Source organism: Ailuropoda melanoleuca, chromosome 15, assembly GCF_002007445.2.
Source record: "Ailuropoda melanoleuca isolate Jingjing chromosome 15, ASM200744v2, whole genome shotgun sequence".
Classification (NCBI taxonomy): domain Eukaryota; kingdom Metazoa; phylum Chordata; class Mammalia; order Carnivora; family Ursidae; genus Ailuropoda; species Ailuropoda melanoleuca.
Window position 1 is genome coordinate 46228530 of NC_048232.1, and position 17223 is coordinate 46245752.

At 38.8% G+C, this 17223-nt stretch overlaps 1 protein-coding gene and 1 long non-coding RNA gene across 4 annotated transcripts in view; one reads left to right on the forward strand and one right to left on the reverse strand.

Moving 5' to 3' along the window:
• Positions 1 to 7984, reverse strand: part of LOC109489051 — a 46728-nt gene extending 38744 nt beyond the window's left edge. For all 3 annotated transcript variants that reach the window (XR_004620875.1, XR_002141976.2, XR_002141977.2), the window contains exon 1: positions 7853 to 7984. This is a non-coding gene — a long non-coding RNA (uncharacterized LOC109489051). The remainder of the gene's footprint in view (positions 1 to 7852) is intronic.
• Positions 7985 to 8064: 80 nt separating this feature from the next.
• RAB21 (RAB21, member RAS oncogene family) overlaps positions 8065 to 17223 on the forward strand; it is a 36023-nt gene continuing 26864 nt past the window's right edge. Inside the window, exon 1 of the mRNA XM_002915614.4 lies at positions 8065 to 8491. Within this exon, the coding sequence (XP_002915660.2) occupies positions 8339 to 8491 (153 nt within the window). The 5' untranslated portion in view covers positions 8065 to 8338. The remainder of the gene's footprint in view (positions 8492 to 17223) is intronic.

Consider the following 17223-nt stretch of genomic DNA (forward strand, 5'->3'; position numbering starts at 1 on the left):
AATACAAATCAAAACTATGATGAGATACTACCTTACACCTGTCAGAATGGATAAAATTAACAACACAGGAAAAAATAGATGTTGGTGAGAATGAAGAGAAAGGGGAACCCTCTTACATTGTTGGTGGCAATGCAAACTGGTGCAGCCACTCTAGAAAACAGTATGGAGGTTCCTTAGAAAGATAAAACTGCAACTACCCTATGATCCAGCAATTGCACTACTAGGTGTTTACCCAAAGGATACAAAACTACAGACTCAAAGGGGTACATGTACCCCTGATATTTATAGCAGAATTATCAACAATAGCCAAACTATGGAAAGAACCCCAGTGTCCATCAACTGATGAATAGATGAGGAGGATGTGTTATATGTACACACTGAAATATTACTCAGCTGTAAAAAAGAATGAAATCCTGCCATTTGCAACAATATGGATGGAGCTAGAGAGTATCATGCTAAGCAAAATAAGTCAGTCAGAGAAAGACAAATACCATATGATTTTACCTATACGTGGAATTCAGGAAACAAAACAGAGGAACATGTGGCAAAGGAAAAAAAAAGAGAGAGGAGAGTGGGGAAGCAAACCGTAAGAGACTCTCTTTTTTTTGAACCATAAGAGACTCTTTTTTTTTTTTTAAAGATTTTATTTTTTGACAGAGACAGCCAGCGAGAGAGGGAACACAAGCAGGGGGAGTGGGAGAGGAAGAAGCAGGTTCCCAGCAGAGGAGCCTGATGTGGGGCTGGATCCCAGAATGCTGGGATCATGCCCTGAGCCAAAGGCAGACGCTTAACGACTGTGCCACCCAGGCGCCCCAAACCGTAAGAGACTCTTAACAATAGAGAAGAGACTGAGGGTTGATGGAGGGAGGTGGGTGGGGGGTGGGCTAAACAGGTGATGGGTATTAAGGAGAGCAACTGTTATGAGGAGCACTGGGTATTATATGTAAGTGATGAATCACTAAATTCTATTCCTGAAGCCAATATTACACTATATGTTAACAACAACAAGAAAAAGTCATCAATAATTTTAAAAAAAGAAAAAGAATATATATAGGCCATTATGGGAGCACAGAAAAGAAATACCTAATACAGTTTAGATAGGAGTGGTTAATAAAGGCAAATGCAGTAGAAGGAGCCAGACAGATAATTAAGACATGTCTACTGGAATTTGCAAAATAAAGATAATTTTTAATTATACCTGAAGAGTGCTATGGAAACAGATGGAGTGGGTTTTTTTTACTGAAAAAGTAGAGACAATGCATGAACACATCTTACTTAAAACATGAATTTGAAATGGAAGACTCCTTTAAAGATAGAGGGGTCATGGGGCACCTGCGTGACTCAGTCGGTTAAGTGTCTGACTTTGGCTCAGGTCATGATCTCAAGGTCCTGGAATGGAGCCCTGTGTTGGGCTCCCTGCTCAGCGGGTATTCTGCTTATCCCTCTCCCTCTGCCCCTCCCCCTTCTCGTGCTTTCTCTCTCTCTCTGCATCAAAGAAATAAATAAAATCCTTTAAAAAAAATAAAGATGTGTCATACAATGTGAGATTAATATCTGGATCCATACTGTTTGCATTTGGAAGTTGGATCTAATGTTTCCTAATGTGATTTAGTCAAGTTACTTAACCTCTCTGTACCTTGGTTTTTCTTCTCTGTAAACTGGGGATGAAACTAATAGTACCCACCTCATAGCATTGTTATTGGAATTAAATTAGTAAATACATGTAAATAGAAGTGTGGTACATGAAAAAGACTGAATAATTGTCACTATTCCTTTTATTATTAGGTAAGAGAGTTGGAAGTTGAGCAAGAATATACCTGTTGACCTAGTTTTTAGTGATCTCAGCAGAGTCATTTAATGAGAGTACCTGTTGTGGATTTAATTAAGACCAGGAATACCAATTAAAAGCCAGAGGTTGTCAGACTAGATTTAAAACAAAACAAAATTCAACTTTGTATCATTTATAAGAAACCCATAAACATAGATTAAAAGTGGAAACATAAGGCATCTGGGTGGCTCAGTCTGTTAAGTATCTGCCTTTGGCTCAGGTCGTGATCTAGGGTCCTGGGATGGAGCTCTCTGCTCAGTGGGGAGCCTGCTTCTTCCTCTCCCTCTGCTTGCCACTCCCCTGCTTGTGCTCTGTCTCTTTCTGTCAAATAAATAAATAAAATCTTTAAAAAATAATAAAAGTAGAAAGAAAAAGATATACCACGCAAACAATAATCAAGAGTGTTAAAAGTGTTAAAACATACATATATGTACATATATATATATATTTAATGTTTTATTTTTAATTATTCTCTATACCCAATGTGGGGCTTGAACTCAAAACCCCAGATCAAGAGTTGCACGCTCCGCCAAAGAGCCAGCCAGGCAACCCTGCAATAGCTATGTTAATATCAGACACAGTAAACTTCAAAACAAGGAATATCAGGAATAATGAGGGGTATTACATAATTATTATAAGGGATCAATTCTCCAAGAAGATGTAACGGTAGTCAATGTATATGCACCTAACAACAGAGCTTAAAAATAGATGAAACAAAAAAACTGATAGAGCTGAAAAGAGAAATAAACAAATCCACAATTGGAGTTGGAGACTTCACCACAGAAGTATTAGATAGAAAATCAATATAGAGAAGATCTTAATAACACTATGAATTCACTTGACTTAACTGACATTTATAAAAAAAAACTTGTCCCATTCCTTTCAAATACACATAGAATGTTCACTAAGACCAGCTTCTTGACCATGAAACAATTTAAAACAAATTTAAATAAACATCATACAAGCTATAACAAATTATAAATCCAAAGCAGAAAGACATATGGCAAATCCTCAAATATTTGGAAATCAAATGACACATTTATAAGTAACTATTAGTTTTACATTACTGCTGTAACAAGTTGCCAAAATTTTAATGGCTTAAAACAAAATACATTTATTACCTTACAGTTCCATGGGTAAGACATATAACGTTTGCCTTTTCCAGCTCCCAGGGGTCACCTGCCCACCTTAGTTCATGAGTCCCTTCCTATATCTTTAAAACTGGCAATGCTGGAGCACATCACTCTCACCTTGTTTTTGTTATCACATCTCCTTTCCTCTTCTGGCTCCCACTTTTAAGGATCATTGTGATTACACTGGGCCCACCTGGATAATCCAGCATAATCTCACTATTTTAAGGTCAGATGATTAGCAACTTCAATGCCCTCTGCAACCTTAGTTCCCCTTTGTCATATAATCTAACACCTTCACAGTTTCCAGGATGAGAGGCCAGACGGGGAAGTAGAGGGACATTATCCTGCCTTCCACAATAATCCTTGGGTCAAAGAAGAAGAAGTTTCAAGGGGAAAAAAAAACCTCTCTTTCTATATATAGATATATATAGAGATAGAGATGATAGATAGATCCATATATATAATGAAAATGAAAATATGAGAATGAAATTGAGACCTGAAAAATAATTGAGAAAAATCAACCAAAGCTGATTCTTAGAAAAAATATAAATAAAATTGATAAATCTCTAGCGAGACTGACCAAGAGAAAAAGAGAATACATAATAACCAATATCAGGAATAAGAGGAAGATCAGTACAGACCTACACACCTTGAAGACTAATAAGGAAATACTATGAACAACTCAAACTACAAACCAGAAGTAGACTGAGGAAAGTTTGTTAATAGTGATAAAAAGGTATGGAAGGAAGCCGAAGCTAGAAAAGAAAAGGAAATGACAGGTGGTCCTGAGAATGAAGTTGGTGACTATGAATTTGCACAAAATTTAGGTGGCTCAGAGAATTTTTCCAGAACTTTATTTGAAGGTTGGTGTTCTGTGATGATGCTGTGGAAATATAAGGATATAAGACAATAATGGATGCTGTTAAAAGAAGAGTTTAGATGCTCAATATGGAGTCCAAAGCTGGTGATGATGGAAGGTAGGGGTATGAGGGACCTAGAAACAGGGTGGATGGAGAGACCAAGAGGGCTGATAGATGGACTCAAGATGGGGGTGAATTTTCTGCATTCAGCTCCTCTGTAAATGTTCTTTCCTCAGCAGCTGTTCTTTGTCCAGCTTCATGGGAGTTTCACCTTTTACACACAAGATTGAAATTTAGTCTAAATGATTCAAGGGAAGGACACTTATGCAAATGGGGTTGGGGAGTTAGCAGCATATGGAGGTTCAAAGAATTGGAGGTTTGTACAAAAGAAAAAAAAAGATTTATTGAAAATGAAGGCATAAGAGAGCTGGTATTTGGAGGGCTGGTCATTTATTTTATATCTAACACGTTCTAGGCATTATTCTGGACACAGGATATAAAGAATGGTGAGCAAGGCAGACAGATCTTTACTACCCTAGGGCTGACAGCTTTAATACTGATAAATATGTAATTGTAATTTTTAATGATACATGTAGGAAGTACTTAGAAAGTTGTATAGAGGAATGGTAAGATTTAAAATGACACCTTACCAAGCAGGAGTGAGTGGCCAATACGAGAAAACACTCAAGCAAGTGGTACTGAATGCTATAATTCTCAGTATATATGTCCTTACAAACTTCCCGTTGGAGCATCCACAGCTGTCGAGAAGCTCATCAAAATCACAAATCTTATGTCCCATTAAGAGTTCTCAACCAAATTATTTCACCAGAACAAAACAATTTCTCTGTTAAGAGGCCTTTCCATCACTATACTGACTTATTTCTCAAGAAAATGGAAAAGTATAGTCATTCAGGCCTAGTTTAAGTGGACAGGTCTCTAAAATTTCCAGCTCCATATAACTACTGACATCTAGTTTTAAGAAACAAGCATACTGGCTTGACTCAATGAGACTGCTAACATTCTGAACTGAACCTTTTCGTAATTTAGAAACTGCTGGTACACAATTGTATTGCCAATCATGTCAAACATACACTTCATCTGATACAAATTCATGTTCTGGTTATTTCAAAATACAATTTATAAATGTAAATATAAATACACATCACAAATAAACAAAGTGGCTTCTTTACTTGTCCTCACTTTTTAACTGTTGAGATTGTATATTTTTTTGTAGAAGTTGGTAAGTTCTGAGAATCTCCAAGTTTGGCTTAAATTCCTTCTTTGACAAAAATGTTTCTTGAGACACTATTTTTTTGGAGACACTTTTAATTAATATTGTCATCTTAGGGATAAATAGGTTGGAATCTATCCTTCCTCCCTTCCCTTAGACCACATATCTCTCGGAATATTCTTGTTTTCTATAACTCAGAAGAAAATCTCCCAATGGTTTCCTTCTTTTTCATGAGGAGGCACTTAGGAGTTACAGTGTTGAGTGTATGTGGGCCAACCTGGTAAATTTCACTGAGCTGCTTGTGCCCCTTTGTGGCCAGTGCTTACTATTACAGCTCAGTATTGTTTGCCAGCCGGAAGCATCTGAACTGTTGCTTCAGATGTGTGAATGGTTGCCTCTAAAAGCTGGAAAGAACCACAAAGAAAGAACCAACTAGAAACTAGGGGCACACGGACTGCACAGGAGCAGTGGATACCTGAGCAAAGACCAGATTCTGATAGAAAGCAGAAGGAGGTGTGGATGCCAGATTGGCATCAAACATGGCCACTACACATTATTGTAATTTTTTCTGTGTTGCCTCCCACATTAAAATACAAGCCCCAAGAAGGCAGAGACATCTTGCCTGGCACTCCACAAAGGCTGCTGAATGACTGAGCAAATAAAGAAACAAATGGGTTTAGTGTGTGTGTGTGTGTGTGTGTGTGTGTGTGTGTGTGCGCATTATTTGTTTATTTATTTGAAAGAGCGCAAGGGAGGAGGGGTCAGAGGGAGAGGGAGAGGGAGAGAATCTCAAGCAGACACCCCACTGGGTGTGGAGCCCAATAGGGGGCTCAATCTCACCACCCTTAGATCATAATCTGAACCCAAATCAAGAGTTCCACGCTTAACCGAATGAGCCATCCAGGCACCTACAAATGGGTTTAGTTTATAGCAAGCTTACAGATGATAACTATTTTTTAATCACTCTTATTAGATGCTTAAAATGGAAAATGCTTTGATAATTCTATTTAACAAAGCCCCATATATCCAAGAGCATTTCTCAAACCTCTATTTTATAGGCTTAGCTTTATTTGTTTACTTGTGTGATTAATAAATGTTAGTTAGGGGGCACCTGGGTGGCACAGCGGTTAAGCGTCTGCCTTCGGCTCAGGGCGTGATCCCGGCTTTATGGGATTGAGCCCCACATCAGGCTCCTCCGCTGTGAGCCTGCTTCTTCCTCTCCCACTCCCCCTGCTTGTGTTCCCTCTCTCGCTGGCTGTCTCTATCTCTGTCGAATAAATAAATAAAATCTTTAAAAAAAAAATTTAAAAAAAATGTTAGTTAGGCACTACATTCCAAGGTCTAGAGATTTAGAACAATGTGACAGACACAGTTCTAGCCCCCAGAGGACAGCACATCAGATTACGGTGTTATCCTCCTCCAATCCATTTTTCAAATTATAGGCAGAGTAGTTTTCTTTAAAAGTTAAATCTGATTATGTCAGTCTCTTGATTAAAATGCTTCATTTGCTGAAAGGCCCTTTCAGTATGGCTTCCTTGCCAGTCTCACTTAGAGCTCTTTTCCTCTCTGCCTTCTTATCACACTTTCAGTTGCTCAACCTTAGATGCTCCTTCCTACATCAAGGCTGTTGGACATACTGTTCTCTCTACTTGCAAAGCTCGCCTCCCTTCTGGCCTAGGTTATTCCTTCCAAAGACAACAATCTCTGAGACAGCTTCTCTGGCATGCAAAACCAGTTGGGTCCTGATATACCTTTGCAAAATACTCTGAACTGCTTTATCAAGATGAAAGCATTCATTGTGTAATTGACTGTTTAGGTCTTCCCCTGCTAAAATGTAAACTTTTTTTTTTTAAGATTTTATTTTTAAGCAATCTCTATACCCAACATGGGCCCACAACCCCAAGATCAAGATTTGCATCTCTACCTACTGAGCCAGCCAGGTGGACCCTAAAGTGTAAGCTCCTGATGACAGAGACATTGTATGTTGTTAAGCACGGTGCCTGGCAGGTGGTGGGCACTTTCAAATATTTGTTGAATGAATGAATGAACTATCGGGTTTGAAATGGAAAAGGAGTCTGATGAAAAAGAATATCTTTGCTTGACTGACACCAGATTTCTAGTTGTAAAATTTCAGAAACACCCCTATGGTTTCTTGGAAGAGTGTATTTCATAAGAAGGAGAGGCAGGTCATGAAAGATAAAGAATCATCAAACAAGCCAGGTCTCTCAAGGTGGAATCAACAAGGAATGTCAGAACCTTCATGGAAGACAGAAAAACAGGGGAACCAAGACATAATGGCTTAAGATGTACCGTTCATTCATTCATTTCCAAATATTTATAGAATGGCTATTATGTGCTTGGAACTTGGGATTTAGAAATTCAAAGGTGAGCAAGTCTTACACAGTTCTTGTCCTAAAATCTGTAGCGTGCTGAGAGACTGTATTCAGCGTAGTAATTTCCATGAAGTGCTCTAAGGAAGGTATGTATACCAGTGTCACGAAATACTTAACTTGAGGGATAGGGGAAGAGAGGGAGGGACAAAGAGAAAGAAGATGGATTGGTGGTCAGGCAAGGCTTTCTGGTTTAAGCTGAGACCTGCAAGATGAGGAGGAGATCTGACTGTCTGGAGAACTGAAGGAAGTTCAAAAGCTATGATTTGGGATCCCACAGAGAATGGCAAAAGATTGAAGGGCACCTTGGCACATTTGCCTTACAGCGACCCCAGGTCATTAGCCTGGTGAACATTCCCTGGGCAAGCCTAACGTTCTGCCCTTCCACATTGCACCAGAACTGGGTTTACCTCAAATTATCCATTCCTTAATCCCGCAGGTTTCCACCAACTGCAAAGCGGCGGTGACCAGCAGACAGCCAGTCTGCCGTAGCCTGCGCGGAGGAGCTCCACTCGCAGCCAACTCCACCCTGGAAAGAGGCCCCAGAAGCCCCACCCACGTCCAGGCACGTTCTCCTAGGCCGAGTCCCAGGGGCCGTCCGCGACCGCGGCGGTCACGTGACCCGAAGTGTGACGTAGGAGGAAGGAGACGCCATTAGAGGGAGGCGGAGAGGGAGTGCTCTTCGCCTTTCCTCGGGTGCCTGACGTGGTGGCGGGGACCCTTCATTCTCGGACTTACCTCTGCCCTTCCAGGCTTCGCCCTGAGGACAAGTAGAGACAGCGCCTGGGGTTGGCTGGTCGGTGCGGAGGGGCCTGCGCCGGCCGCGACTGTGAAGGCGCTGCGGCGGCTGTGGGGTGCTCCGCGCAGCTTTAGGGCTCGGGCGGCCGGGAAACGGGATGGCTGCGGCCGGCAGCGGCGGCGGGGCGGCGGCGGGCAGAGCCTACTCATTCAAGGTGGTACTGCTGGGGGAAGGCTGCGTGGGGAAGACGTCGCTGGTGCTGCGCTACTGCGAGAACAAGTTCAACGACAAGCACATCACCACTCTGCAGGTGCGGGCCCCAGGGAGCGGAAGGTGGAGCCTTGGGGCCCCTACCCCTCCGGGGCTGTGAGGACTTTGCTACCATGGTTCTCTGGATCTGGGCTCACAAATCTCAGGCCTGTCACCTCTATCTTCGAATTGCCTTTCTGAATTCGCCCTAGGGGCACGCGGGGTCGGGGCATCCTGTAGACATTTGGACAGGCTTTTGGGAAGGGAGTGGAAGGTCCCTCAAAAGTCCCCCGTGTGGCTGCGCATATCGTGGAGTCCCCCATATCGCTTGGCTAGTTTTCCCCTTTGATTCACTTCCGCTTGGGCCCTAGGTGCCTTCACCCTACAGTCACCGACTGTCAGCCCTTTTTCTTTCTTTCGGAATTAGGAACTTAGCTGCGGATTTGATTTTGCGAACTAGGTGATTTGTAACTTCAGCGCTTACTGATGACTAAGTGTTTACGCAAGTTCCATTTTGTCCTGTCTTCGAGTAACGTGCTGATTGGCAAAACAGTCATTTGTGGAGGGTTTTTGAAATGACCGCTTGCCGGTTATGGGTTACGCAGTTGCATTGCTGCCTGCGTGGGTCTGACTTATGGGGCAGTCATTCTCTGAGGTCGGTCGATCCACATGCACATGGAAACGTCATGTGACTACTAGCCAACAGTTGGTCCCCCGAACTAACAGTTTAGTTGTTGCTGCTGCTGCTACTTATTTTCTTTGCTTGTAGGTTCGGGCCGGCTTTCTTCTGCAGTTATCTTATAGTTAGCTGGAAAAGTGTTAAAGTGTAATCATTGATTGGGGGTGAAGTCAGTCCTTTGAGGGAGATGTAGGCTCCTCCCTCTCCCAAAGAAATTAGTTTGTACGTGTTGGAAGAAAAATTTCGAACTAATCTGACTTGATCAATTTAGTTACAGGTAGTAAAATCGAGTGGACTTTTGAGCCTGATTTTTGAGGTTCATATCCCATCTCCATCTAATATTTAACTAGCTCTGTGATCTTGGGCAAGTTAATTAACCTGTCTGTGCCTAGGTTTCTTTATGTGCTAAAATGGCCATAATGATAGTATCTATATCTTGCTCACAGGGTTGTCAGGACAAGTATACATAAAGTCACTTAGGATGGTTTATTGGAAGCTCTCCATCTTTATTAATGGCCCAAATTGCACAATAGATCTTAGTGACTGTGTAGTGGGTAGGAACATTGACACTATTTAATAGAATGCATAATCTCCTCTAATTGTGACATTGGATATTTGATGCTATTATTAAACTACTGAGTCTAGAATTCACAAAGATGCTCTGATTCCATGTTCTATTTTTATTCCTGTTTTTACTTCTCTTAAGTAAAGCATAATATCTGAAAAAATGAATGTGAGGAAACTCCTTTTTTTCATACATCCTTGAACAAGAGCACTTACACAATTTTAATAGTTGTTGTTGAGTGTTGCTAGTGAAATCAAGGAAGTTTGTAGCATAAGTACCTATGATTATTTGGAATTTAGAACTTCATTTAGGTAAAATAATAATAGCTAACATTTAGTGAGTTCTTACTGTGCTGAATACTTTATTTTTCTTCTGTCATTTAATTCTTATAACAGCCTATGAAGTAGTTTTATTAGTCCCATTGTGCAGGCAAGGAAACAGGCTTGGTCAAGTTGAGTAATTTGCTGACAGTCATATTTCCACAAGTCATGCATGATGCCCAAGCTGAAATTTGAACACAGATCTTACTTAAGTTTTTGAGCAAGTAAATCCCACTGCCTCTGGATATTGGTAAACCACCCTTTTAGTTGTTACCTTTGTGCTACAGATCTAAGATAAAAGAGAAAACCATTGTAATGGAGCCTTCCCCCCTTGTAAGATAATTTAGTCCTTTAACCTAAAAATTACACTTTCATTGTACATTTCAAAGACATCCTTGAAGCTAAAAGCAGGCTAAAGATTTTTAAATATTAGAGAGAAACTACTGCACCCTACACTGGAAAGGATGAAATTATGGTAGATTTTCAGTAGCAAAAACATAGCAGTCCTGATATTAATATTTACATGACTGTCATCACAAACAGTGTCTGGATTATATTACAGAATTGAGGATTTTGTTGCATACCAATGTATGGAAGCAGCATTGTGTCTACTCTCTCTTATATATGTTTATCTCATTTTAATTTTTTTAGAGAATTGTGACCCATAAAACATAACTGGGTATGCTTTTAATTTCCAAGCAGAGAGGAGATCATGGATCAGAGGATCAGAAGGCGTGAAGAGTCCCTCTTTTTTGTCAACAAAACTACCTATAACCTATCTTTGTAACATACTTTGTGTTGTGCAAAGTACACTCTCTTGCAATCTCATTTCAAAGAAATATAAGACCGAGAGGAACCTGAAGTATTTTATCATTCACTGTTTCAGTCTTTTGTGTAATATTTCAGTCAAGTGATTGTCCACTTTTGTCTTATCTCCTCTTAGAGGTAGATGAACTGGTATAGAAAGTGGAAAACTCACAGTGTCCTGAGATGGCCCACTTCATTTTGCTCAGTTTTAGTTTCCAGTAAGTTTTTCTGTATATAAAGCCAAAATCTGTTTCTTTGTAGTTTCCAGTTCCAGTTCCGTCCTCTGAATCTTGGTCACACAGGACATCCCTTCTGATAGTTGAAGGTAGCTATCACACTCCTTGGTCTGTCTATTGGGTAAACAGCTCTGGTTCCTCTAAAGGAATCTCCAATGACATCATTCTAAGTCATTTCACTATTTTGACAACTTTTCTAGACACTTGTTATTTAATCATTGTCTTCTTTCCTTAAAATGTGATTCTTTGAGCTATAGAAATGATTCCAAGTGTGGTTTGAGCTGAGCAAAGCACAGGGTATCACCTTCCCTATTGAGAATCCTTTTCCAACACTGAAATAGAAAAGATTCTATGAGCTTGTGGACAGCTGTTACATTGATAAGTATTGAGCTTGCTGTCTTAGTCTTGCTTCCAAAAAAGGACATTACATCCCTCTGATTCTTTTCCCTTTGATTTTATAGTTAAGTTTTTTGTCCCTAGTATATTTGACCCATTAAAATTGGCTTTGTTATATTTACTCCAGTGGTTAAAGCCTGTTGATGTCCTTTTAAGTTTGATTTTATAATTCAAGAAACATGACCTGTGGGTCAGGCACTTGGTTGGGTTCTGGGCATGCAAAGAAGAACGTATGTTCCTTACTGTCCAGATTAACAACTCATTTTAACTTAGTCGCCTGAAAATTTGCTAAGAATGTCTTCATTGTTCTCCTGAGGCATTAATAAAGACTGAAAAAGGGAGACAGAGGGCCAAGTACAAAGCTCTGCAGCAGGTCTCATTATTGTCCAGTGATGCATGAGCCAAGGTGTATTTTTCTTTAGATGTGTAGAATTTTAGGGTGGGGCTTTTTCAGACTATGCATGGGCCATAGTCTGTCGTCTTGAGTGAGAAACAATGGAGTGTTGTACATATTAATGATAATGAAAACAGAAAACAGTTTAAGATTGATTGCTATGGGCTACTAACTAGTGAACACAGAGCCTTTAATGAAAATGGTTATTCCAGCATTATAAATCTAGCTTTTATGCCTTCACTACATCAGTCTTGCCCACAGGGGATATCATGAGATGCTTTGTCAAATGCTTGCAAAGACAAGATACACTGTGTTTTTGCATTAGGAGGCCATATGATGTGGTAAAAAGAGACAGGACTTTGATATACTTGGTTTTGCATTTTGGCTCCTGCTTCGTAGCCATCATGATCTTGGCAGGTTATTCTAATGTTTGTAAGCTGACTCTCTTTCTTTTTTTTTTTTAAAGATTTTATTTATTTATTTGACAGAGATAGAGACAGCCAGCGAGAGAGGGAACACACAGGGGGAGTGGGAGAGGAAGAAGCAGGCTCATAGCGGAGGAGCCTGATGTGGGGGCTCGATCCCATAACGCCGGGATTACGCCCTGAGCCGAAGGCAGACGCTTAACCGCTGTGCCACCCAGGCGCCCCTCCCTGTAAGCTGACTCTTGATCTATAAAATGAGAGGACCTTACTTATAGGATTTTTTCGTTTAAAATTTTATTTTTAAGTAATCTCTACACCCAACATGTGGCTCAAACTTACAACCCCCCGGGATCAAGAATTGCATGCTTATTGAATGAACCAGTGAGGTACCCCTTCACTTACTGGATTTTTATGTTGGTTAAATAGAGAGCCATCATAGGTAAACTTCCTATCACAGTGCCTGGCACATATTTGTTTAAGAAATGTTTACTTCGTCTGCGTTGGTTTCCTTCATGGTAACTCAGTCAAAAGGGTAATGGGATTAATTTCACATGAATAATTATTAATATTATTATTTTGAGAATCTTTGCTGTCTCTGAAGGATCACTACCTTTTAGTACTGCTCCTTTTATGCAGACCTTCTCCTAGGTTACTAATAATTATGAAGGAATCTTGTAGGTGAGCTCTCTAAGAACTCAAGATCCTTTACCTAGCCCAGGAAACTTGATCTAAGTTCCCACACTCTCTTATGTGGTTACCTAAGAAATTAAATTCAGTGATTGTATATTTCATAACTGTTGAATATCAAACATTATGATAGTTGGAGAATATAAAAATGATTAAGGTACTTTAACCATCAATTAGCTTTCTTGATTTTATTCTGAGATGTTTGTGCCATTTTGATTGTAACCATCTTTTATCTATGGTATGTCTCTTTATGTCTGTGCTCTTGGGTGATCATTTCATTTTCTTTAGTTGTATGCCATTTTCCCCCTTATATGAAGGTGTTCTAAGATCATGCACTCTAATTTAAGTGCTTTCAATCACTTTCCACTAGTCTCTATATAAAAGTTAACGTTGTTTATAATGAGAACCATCAGTCATTTTCCCTTTTAGGACTCTTAACTGGAATTCCACCTATCTGCCTTCTGTAATCTGGGGTAGGTGGCTGTCATTTGATGAGCAAAGCAGTCCTCTAAGATTGGCTGGGCAGATAGTATCCTGATAGTTTGGCAAATGAGGAAACCAAGATTTGTTTTAAATTTTAGGGTCCCACAAATAGTAATGGTGTGCCATTTTTTCTTTTGCTAAGTCTACTACTTTCCCCCCCATGCACCTTAACCTTCTGAGCAACATTTGGCATTCAGGTTCTAGCCGTTGCTTTTATGCTTGGCATCATAATCTCTGGTCTAGGAATCTTGGTTTCCTTATTGGTAAGATTAGTGTTTTGAATGTCTGAAATATCTTCCAAGTATTTCTGGAAGTCCCATCAGTGTTGAACAGTTAATTCATTCACATCATCTTTATAAAATATAATAGTTGAAATTTCCACATCTCCCTCCTTGGTATTTTACTAGATACATGTGTGCTATGGAAGAATGGGTGATTTTTTTTTTTTTTTTTTTTAAGAGAAAAGAGTTTTTCTGAATTGTTTTAAATTCCTAGTATATAATTATTCCATGTCTGATTGCCATTTTCTGCTTTGGGTGTTGAGCTACTCCTCAGAAGTAACTTTTTGACTCTTATTTTCAAAGTATTTGTTTGAACTCTAAACTGATTATAATCCTTGTACTTTATGGAAGCTAAGGACAAGAAATGTTGAAGTATTCAAGCACTCAGTTTTCTTTTTTTTAATTGAAATATATTTGACATACAACAATGTGTGAATTTAAGGTTTATAATATGTAAATTTGTTACATTTGTATATTGTGATAAGATTGCCATTGTAGCAATTCAGTTTAGTTCTCCAATAGCTAATTTTTATTGCCTTGCTAGAGAGGACTAATTTATAAATTACCTAACTCCTTTCATGTCTTAATGAAGTAGTAATAGATACTTTAAATACTTAAGTCTGGAACAATGTTAGTGATTATAGCAAAAATAATGTCAGTGTTTAGTTTTTATGTATACACCCGGATACACACTTAATAATGAAAGTCTGTTGAACTTAAAAGATATTAGATAAAAACAGAAAAGTCTTTGTCTATAATTCATTTACTTTGCTGCTTTAGGTATATTGCTTTGCCAGTGGTTTGCAAGCACAGCAAGTGGATCTGCCTGATAACAGCAACAAATACAAAAAAAAAATTGATTAAACAAGTTAAGAAAAGACTTTCATTTGGCAGATATATTTTTTCTTATTATTTCCTATAATTCTTTTTTTTTAATAGAGGTTTTTAAAAAGTATCCACTATGCTTTTGGATATGATGTTGGGTAAATAAGCATCACATGCAAATGACAGATGTTGGCCTCAGCTAATGTGATTATTGATTTGTTAATACCCCTAAAGTTTGGAAGATGAAGTCGTTGGAATTATAAGTAGTGGTGCTGTAACTCAGGGTTCAGAGGAATAAGGTGGGAGATCTACCATTGTTCTGATCTTCATTACTTTGTGCCTACCCTGAGAATGTATTTTTGGGAGTTGAGTTGGTATCCAGGAACACTTAGTGTCCATGTGGAGGAGTGCCAGGTTAAGAATGTGTTCTAGAATAAACAGCTTTGTGCAATGGAAAAAGCACTGTGGAGTCGAACAGTCTTCTGCCCACTGCAGCACCCAACTGACTTGTCTGGCCTTGAGTGAGTCACTGTATTTCTTTAAATCTCAGGTTCACAACTGTAAAACTCAGCTAATTAGCTACTTCTCAGCTTTGTTACAAAGATTAAATGAGAAAGTTACAGCACAGTGTTTGGCCCACAGGATGTACTATTTTTTTTCTTCCTATATTTCTAGAACCTTTTAAATTGATACTGTAATGCCGCTTTCCCTCCCCTTTCTAGACTGGGAATTCTTCACTGGGTAAGTGTGTGAAATTGTTTTTGGTATGTGCATATGTGTAGTGTTCTTGGGAGTAAATCAGTTCATGGCTCTCATCAGATTCTCAAAGAAGTCAATGATCACTCCTCCTTCTCACTGTCACTCCCATGTAACAAGAGCCCCTGCCCCAGATTAAGTATAACTACAAGTGGTATCTCAGTAGTCTATCCAAATTAAGTATGCCTCATAGAGGTGGTTAAAAAAGATGAGACAAATGCCAGCCTTTTGATTGTTTACTACTATCTTGATCTTACATAAAATCTTTCAGCTTTAGTCTCACATATAATTTTGTTTTTTAAACATGATATTTGTTCTTTAAGAAAATATCTGTAACATATTAAAGACTAAGAATATATATAAAATGGGACAATTTATATATACTAGGACTCTTTCCATATAGTGCTACTTAAGTATTTCATTATGAAGGAGAAAAAAAAAAGATGTAGTGGGGATCCTTGCATAATATATCAGATATTTGAGTTAAAATAATTTGGTTTGTAAGGAGACTTTTAGGAGCACATCTCTTACATATATTGAGTTTTACCTGCACTGATTTACCTAGGCACATTGTAGATATGTTCATCTACAATAACAATATTTGTGTGTCAACACTGGTTCTTCCTGCTTTCTCCGCAAGAGAAGTATTATTTCAGATCTCAGTTTGGGAGATACCATAGCATAGTGGTTATGAGTCGTGTCTGGAGCCAGACTGCTTGGATTTCAAATCCCACTATGTCACTTACTATGTGACCCTGGGCAGGATACCTTTCCAGTGTCTAAGTTTCCACATCTGTAATATTTAGATAATTATATCTTACTCAGAGTACTATGACAATCAAAGGAGTTAATACTGAAAAGCTTTTAGGATACTGCCCATTTCATTGTAAGCATCATGAACATGTTAAATAAAAATATGTAATCTAGTTGACAGAAGACTTACACTCACAAAAAGATAACTTAGGATATAAGCAAGGCAGTATATGCTGTATATTAAAGGTTAGGTTCCCTGTAATTCTTCAGGTTAGAGAAAGTCAGTGTGGGTTGTATGGGTGGTATCAGAAAGCTTAAAAATTCAAGAAAGAAGAGTATGGGTCATGAACTGAACTTGGATACATGAGATTCAAATAGAGAAAAGAGAATACATCAGATTAGGAATTTTATGAATAAGCAGAATTGGAGATATGTATGTAAACCATGTAAGTTGGAGAGTAAGTGGAGAAATACTGGAAGCTATCTTAGGAAGATAGATGTGGACAATTGTTTAGGTCCTTGAATACAAAGATAACAGATTTTTGCTTGTAGATTAGGGCTCCCTAACTTTTATAAAGGAGAAGCTTGTGAATGATATTATAAAAAGTGCTCAGCATGGTACTTGATGGAAGGTAAGACTTCAGGTAACTGTTAGCTAGCATAGCAACAGTAGTAGAAATGAAAGTATAGAGTTTCACTGGATGGATGGGCTATCTGTGTACGTTTTAAAAATTGCCTATTGAGGGACACTTAGGTTATTTCTTTTTTCTTTTATAATTGACACTGATGGGCATCTTTCCATAAAACTGTATATGCATTGTTCCGTTGGAGAGACTTAACACTGTCCCTTAAACTCATCATGGGAAGGTGGTAGTAAGTTTTCAAGGAGATGATGGAGGAAAACGAAATGATGAAGCTTTATCAGCTCTAATTCATTCCTCTCTACTGAGAAATCCCCACAAATCTCATGACAAAAAGGTTATTTAGATATTAGCTACCAGCAGGGATGTAGTTCAAGTAAACTTATTAGAAATGGTATCTTACTAGAATCCTTCAGTGAGTTATGGTAAGATTTTTTTTTTTTTTAATCATGGAGGCTTTAGGAAGATAATTTGGCATGTCAACTAGAGTGTGAGGTGAGACCAAAGGTATTATAATAATATGAGATTGGTCATCCGAGAAATCC